The sequence below is a fragment of the Gymnoscopelus braueri genome (genome assembly GCF_963280865.1).
Source record: "Gymnoscopelus braueri genome assembly, chromosome: 17".
Taxonomy (NCBI): domain Eukaryota; kingdom Metazoa; phylum Chordata; class Actinopteri; order Myctophiformes; family Myctophidae; genus Gymnoscopelus; species Gymnoscopelus braueri.
In genome coordinates this window covers 49,383,474-49,390,973 of record NC_137617.1, presented here as the reverse complement: position 1 = coordinate 49,390,973, position 7,500 = coordinate 49,383,474, and the positions used below count along the sequence as shown (strand labels likewise).

General features: G+C 41.8%; 1 protein-coding gene across 1 annotated transcript in view; it reads left to right on the top strand.

Annotated features, from left to right (window-relative positions):
* wnk4a (WNK lysine deficient protein kinase 4a) overlaps positions 1-7,500 on the top strand; it is a 152,083-nt gene that overhangs the window by 105,463 nt on the left and 39,120 nt on the right. Inside the window, exons 12-13 of the mRNA XM_080455848.1 lie at positions 1,464-1,537; positions 7,448-7,500. The exon at positions 7,448-7,500 is cut by the window's right edge and continues 86 nt beyond it. Coding sequence (XP_080311974.1) covers positions 1,464-1,537; positions 7,448-7,500 — 127 coding nt within the window. The remainder of the gene's footprint in view (positions 1-1,463; positions 1,538-7,447) is intronic.

The window sequence follows — 7,500 nt, the reverse complement described above, 5'->3', positions numbered from 1 at the left end:
ACAGACCTGTTATTGCCTGGGGTCCCTGTCTGTATTTGTTTTAATAATGTGTTCTGTTGTTGTTGGAGACGTGGTTACTAATGAAAAAGTACATTAAGCAATAAGAATACATGATCTTTATGAACGCTCTGCTCTCCAAGACAGACTACAGTCATCGTCTCTGTCAGGTGAAAACCTTGTATGTCCAAGACTGTTTACTTTCAGAAAATAGGGGGGAGGAAAAAAAACTGCATTTGCAGGTTTGTGCACGACTGTTCTGACCAAACCCGGCCGGCCACAGGGGGAAGGTCTGGTTATCCTGTGATATGATATGTCGTCTCTGTCCGCTGTCTGTCTGTACAAAACTATTACATTGCAGGATTCAAATTCAAAAGCATTAAAAGTAGCAGATCTACAAGCACGAAACACGTCGCTTCGCGCAGCGTTTCGAGCTTGTAGATCTGCTACTTTTGATGCTTTTGTGTGATCAAGTTACCCACTGAGCATTTTTTTTTAATATTATATTATTATATGTTTTTTATTAGACGTTTAAAATACGTCTAAGGGCTAGGCTAAAACCGGGTTATAATTGGTCTAAAAGTGAAAGTTTTTTCAACGCCTATTCTTAGCCTAGACGTTGATTAGCAGTTTTTTAAGCGTCTATATATAGACCGTCTATATCATAGCAGTTGAAATGACGTCTATAATATAAACGGTCTAAATATAGATGCTTAAAAAACAGCTAATCAAAGTTTAGGCTAAGAATAGACGTTGAAAAAACTTTCACTTTTAGACCAGTTATAACCCAGTTTTAGACGGAGGTCTAATAGACGACTATGGCTCACTGGGTAGGCCTGTCCCCGACTAAGGATTTGTATAGTCGAATCTGAGCGACGATTATACCCTATGAGAATGCGTCCTTACGCTTATGCTTGTGTGTCCTGTGGGTTTGGTGTGTATATCATCTCTGTCGGGTGGAAACCCTTGTATGTACAAAACAGTTACTTTTCAGGAAATGGGGAAAAAATAACCATGTGTTCCGATTGGATACAATGTAGTTATTATTTAGTCACAAAGCTCTTGTTAATACTTTATATTGGTTCAATATTTATAAAAGCCCACAGACACACTTAACCACTTTCACTTTCAAAGTAGTCGATCTACAAACTGGGGGGTGGGATGGGTCGGTCCAGGGGGTCCCCCAGCAAAATGCGTTACAACAGCATCGCAATCATGTCGACAAATGTATCCATTTATACGTTGCCTATTCGAAAATAGCAGATGTACAAGCTCACAGCACATCACTTTGTGCTGTGCTGTGAGCTTGTACATCTAATATTGAATATATCAATATCAATTTGGGGGTCCTTGACATGAAACGGTTTGAGAACCACTGATTCTGTGTATGATCATAGTGCATGTTCATAATCATGTTGTCTGGACTATACTGACCAGAATCATGTTGTTCATTCATTTGTTCACAGAGCATCGCTGTGTCCAACAACACTGAACATGTCAGCTCCCTGCCGACCAGCGGATTCAGCTCTCCTGTAGACAGGTACTGTCTGTCTGTCTGTCTGTCTGTCTGTCTGTCTGTCTGTCTGTCTGTCTGTCTGTCTGTCTGTCTGTCTGTCTCTTTCTCCCCCCCTCTCTCTCTCTCTCTCTCTCTCTCTCTCTCTCTCTCTCTCTCTCTCTCTCTCTCTCTCCCCCGCTCAGGGCCTGTAATTGAAGATTTTCTGTTAAAGAAACACAATTTGGAACAATCTACCTACTAACATAACAACAGACTACCTCTCTCTATCTATGTCTCCCTCTCTTCAATTGAATTGACTCTCCTCTCTCACTAACTTTCTCTCTCTCTCTCTCTCTCTCTCTCTCTCTCTCTCTCTCTCTCTCTCTCTCTCTCTCTCTCTCTCTCTCTCTCTCTCACTGCTGGGTATACACTGGTGGTGTGGATGAGTGAGTGCTTTATTTGGAGTTTGGAAAGTTTGGTTTCTGTGGATTCTACTTTTCTTCCTTTTCACATCTGTCTGTCTAGCATGATCAGGTAAGAGAGTTATTATGTCATTGTTGTGCTGGGTTATTATGAAGGAGCAAAAGTGATACTTCGGGGAGATGGCGTCCCTCCCTCCCTGGGGAAACACCACCTCCGTCTATCCTACACTGGGGTCCGTATTGTTTTGGACAGTTTATTGTTGTCTTCCCGGATGAATAAAGCGGTAGGAGGAGAAACATGTCCGTGATATGATGGAGAGAAGTTTTTTGATTGATTGAATACTTTATTAACAGTTTGCAAAAAAGGCACGCGGTGACACAGATGTATACAAAAGAACACTAAAAGGATAAGATAACCCAATAAGTCCAGGGCTTGTTTCCAGGTGTTGTTATTATTAGGGACAGTTTCTCTGCTGTTTCCCCGCTGACAGTGCCTTCTGTCCGGATTACTATCTACCGACTTTATGCCGTTCATTGACAAATGCACAGTTAAGAGCATGAATTGCGGAGGTTTGGTAAACTCACTAGTAGGCCTGACCTCGATTAGTCGAATAGCCGACTAATCGATCTGCCAATCCCTCAGTCAAATCATGCATTTTTTTGCATGATTCGACTGAGAGATTGGCCTAATTTGTTATACTAATTAACTATTAGTTTGCCAAAAATAGGATATATATCATGATTTATTGGGAGAAACCAAGCAAGTATATGTTGAATCAGACATTAAGCACCCCTACAGCCCAAATGGAACGATCCTCTATTGCATAATTTTTTTTTTTTTTTTGCATGATTCGACTGAGAGATTGTCAGTGTGAATCAGACTGATTTGACTGTTTTTTTTGTTGCATGATTCGATTACCAGTCGACTATTAGGCAACATTTGGCCAATCAGATTCGACTATATACATTCTTAGTCGGGGACAGGCCTACTCGCTAGTGGATTTAAAATGGTCACTCGTGGCTGTGAGGATGTGAAACACGTTCAGTTCTTTGAGGAGACTAATAAGTGTTCATGTTTTGGGGATTCTCCATCGCAAACACTATGTTTCATTTAGAGTTAAATACGGCGAGGGTTCATACATGTGCTACAGTAGCTCAGGACAAATGAAATGTCTTTTTGAGTGTGGTATGGGCGGCTGTGGCTCAGGAGGTAGAGCAGGTCGTCCATTGATCCGTGGGTCGGCAGTTCGAATCCCAACTCCTCCTGTCCACATGTCGAAGTGTCCTTGGGCAAGACACTGAACCCTACATTGCCTCCAATGATTCGGTCGGCGCTAGCTTGCCACCATTGGTGTGTGAATGTGGGAAAAGTGGGGACGCTGGCGTCGACTGTTCGCCGCTCCACCTCCCAATGCCCCCCCCTGTATGAATGAATGAACCATTGTAAAGCGCTTTGAGTAAGTTTGAGTACTTAGAAAAGCGCCATATAAATGCAATTCATTATTATTATTATTATGTGGTGACGTTGGCCATAAACGTTATGCATGTGTCCATAGAGCAGAGGTTCCTCTGTGCAGACTGTGGCTCCAGAAGCCCAGTTCTCAAACCTTTTCATGTCAAGGACCCCCAAATTGATATGTATTTGGCCACGGACCCCCATCTGAAAATATGTTGTGCCAGAGACGACCCCCGTACAAGACTTGTGTTCAAATGTTTCAGAAATGAACCAAATGTTAAATATTTTAGCAATATTTTTTTTAGGAAAATAGCAGATCTACAAGCCCACAACGCGTTGCATTGCGACGCGTTGTGAGCTTGTAGATCTGCTATTTTCAAATAGCTGATGTATATCAGGCTGAAGTTGTTAAACTGAATTGAATGCAACATTAACTAATTTTGCTGGGAGCCCCCTGGTATCCCCCCCCAAGGACCCCTGGGGGTCCCCGGACCCCACTTTGAGAACCGATGCTGTACATTGAACACAGAGAATGATCCTAATAGCCAGGAAACAGTTGATGATGATATGGATGTAGAGCCAGTATGACACTGATGAAATCACTGATTTCTTGGATGACACTTTTGGGCAGCAAGTTAAAGTAATAGATTACTAATTAATAGACACAGAGAAATTCATCAGGTCTGCTGCCGTTCTACACAGAAAGAAACCTGTTGGGTTTGATGATGAACTTGAGGAGAAAAGACGTTTTCGCCCCTTAGAAAGCACACAGCAAACTTGAGAAAACTGTTAAAAGGAAGTCTAAAGCAAAGAAATCTCTCTCTCTCTCTCTCTCTCTCTCTCTCTCTCTCTCTCTCTCTCTCTCTCTCTCTCTCTCTCTCTCTCTCTCTCTCTCTCTCTCTCTGAGGAGTGGAGATCAATAATTCCTCCCAGACCGAGTTATAGAACAACAAGTTAAATCAATTTAAATGACCTGTAGCCTATAGAACAACACACGCTCACAGAGTCACTGCTTTGTGTTTCTGAGGTTGTTTTCCTTGTCTCACCATAAAGACTACATTTAATGGAGAGAGAGAGACTATGCTCTGCAGGGGAGCAGAGAGAGAGAGAGAGAGAGAGAGAGAGAGAGAGAGAGAGAGAGAGAGAGAGAGAGAGAGAGAGAGAGAGAGAGAGAGAGAGAGAGAGAGAGAGAGAGAGAGAGAGAGAGAGAGAGAGAGAGAGAGAGAGAGAGAGAGAGAGAGAGAGAGAGAGAGAGAGAGAGAGAGAGAGAGAGAGAGAGAGAGAGAGAGAGAGAGAGAGAGAGAGAGAGAGAGGCCCATCTAGGAGTGCATCCTGAGAAGGATCAGTCTCATGTTTCATCTCAGTCATGTTCTGGTTAGAGAAGAACCTCTGCAGGACTTTTTTGCACAACAGTCCATGAATGAATCCATACTCTGCAATTATAGCTCTGGAGCCAGGAGGAGGCTTTCCAGTCAATCCATCCATGGTGTTTGTTTTGAACAGGGATGGATGACGCACCAGATAGGATCGGCCTCTTCTCCAGGGCTTTATCAGTGCCTGCATGCTTTACACCGTTTAGTATATCCATGCTGTCTGCTGGAAATGGTCTAAAACCATTCTTTTTTTAATTATGTTTTAAAGGGATAGTTCACCCCAAAATGACTTTTTTTCTATTTATTATTAGTCACCCCATGGAGACTTGAATTCATGGATATTGTGTTGTTTTTGTCTCATTCCTAAGACAATAATTTGATGACCGGCAGCGGTTCCGGTAGGAGACACAAAGAGTCTCCTTTGTGTCTCCTACCAGAACCGCTGTCTACCGGTCCGCTGGTCATCAAATCATGTTGTGAGCTTGTAAATCTGCTATTTGTGGAGCGCGACACCCGCAGACAACTACTTATAAATCAGACGTGTCGTATAGTGCATTTCAGAGACACAGAGCAGAGAAGCACATCATCTGTGATAGAACCCAAGAATTCAGCTCATACTGCGCATCGTGTTATTCTGCCCCCCCCCCCCCCCCCCCTAAAAGAGATGGTTAAATAGAGGTGAGCGAACGCCAGTGGTGGAAAGTAACTAAGTACATTTACTCAAGTATTTTTTTACTTTACTGGAGTATATCCAATGTTCAGTTTTACTTTTACTCCACTACATCTCAGAGGCAATTATTGTACTTTTACTCCACTACAATTATTTGAAAACTTTTAGTTACTAGTTACTTTGCAGATATAAATCCTTATATTATAAAACATATATTCACCACTTCAGTCCTATTTTATACCTAGGCTATTTGAAAATAGCCGATCTACAAGCTCACAATGCGTCGCATCGCGACGCGTTGTGAGCTTGTAGATCGGCTATTTTCAAACATTTCTGTACTTTTACTTGTTGGTACTTTAAGTATAGTTTGATGGCAATACTTTAGTACTTTTACTCAAGTAACATTTTGAGCACAGGCCTTTTTACTTGTAACAGAGTAGTTTTATATTGCGGTATTGCTACTTTTACTTAAGTAAAATATCCGAGTACTTCTTCCACCACTGGCGAACCCTTGCCCACCAGTAGAGCTATAAGCGTGCTGCTGGCCCGGCTGAAGAGAAGGGGAGGTTTGGTGACCACAGCCATGCTAACAGACCCAGGAGACACAGTTAGCCAGAGACCCAAAGCTTTTTATAAAGGAACCCAGAATGGTTTCTTCTTAGAAACCCACCCAAAGCTTCATGGTTAGAAGACCTACAACACGTCACGAGGATGAGGACTTTGGGTTGTGTTCAATTTACACAGAAGCTCTCTACACTCAATGTCAAGGACCCCCAACATGATAGTATTTGACCACGGACCCCCATCTCAAAATATTTAGTTCAAATTGTTCAAAAATATTTGCTCAAATTTTCGTGACATTTTACAGCCAAATATATGTACTTTTGACTCAACTACATTTTGATACTTTGTTACATTTAGGCTAAATATACTGTAGCTTTGAAGTCAGCTTTAGTTTTTCTTCTTATGCCTCCCACGGTGTTACGCCACATTTGGTTACCCATCAGATTCTGTGACCTACTGTACACTTACTGCAGTGTGAGGGTGAATGAATAAATAATAACTGGCTGTCATTTTGTGGCTGTCAAGTTTTTATAGATGTTAGCATAGTGGGTTTACAAGCGAGTCAGTGCATTCATTTAGGTGGATTCAGAGAGTTACTCAGTGTAAATGCATTGTACTTTAGAATACTTCAGTATTTGTAAAAGCATACACTTCTGAATAAGTAATTTTTTTTTCTAAAGCAAGAACTCCAGTGCTTTTAACTCTAAGTAAAACACGTGACTGTCACTTTGTACTTGATTGATATTTGAGTATTTACTTTGACTCAAGTACCGGGCATTGAGTACCTGATCCCCCACGGGCCTGTGGAGTGTCTCTATCAACAGTGTTTCTGCTGACATGCATGATGTATGAACTCAGGAATTATTGTCCCAGAAGGAATGCTCTCAGTGGCTTTTTAACAACCCTCACACACTTTAGCAGCGGTGGAAAGTAACACCAGCTGAGTACATTTACTTAAGCAATGTACTTGAGTAACATTTTGACTATACTTGAGAATTTAGTTTAGCTTTAGTTACTAGTTACTTCGCAGATTTAGATTATAACAAAACATACAGCGTAGCGATAGTTCATGTTGACACGGAAGGCAGGAGGTTTATGCTACATTCACTCTCCCCGGACCCCCCCCTCCCCATTCATTCGTTAATAAGCTAATTCATACATACAGTACTCCCACAATCAGTATGTTCAACCTCACGTCATTCTCATTCGCTACAACCTAACTCACACACGCCCTCATACCCATAGTGCATCTCAGGAGGTTCATTTAAGCAGCCTCTCCGTTCCCTGTTCATTCTACAGTATGTGCTGGTTGTACAGCTTGTTGTGCTTATAGCTGTTCAGCTGGTTGTACAGCTGTGGTTTACAAATTCAAAAAAGAGAACAACTTAATAAACATAATGAGGTTTCCACCCGACAGAGACGATATATAAGTGTATATATATATATATTTTATATTATCTCTCTCTCCAGCTACAACTCAGACGTGGGGGCTTCAGGTCTGAGCGACGGCTACGAGGGTCTCA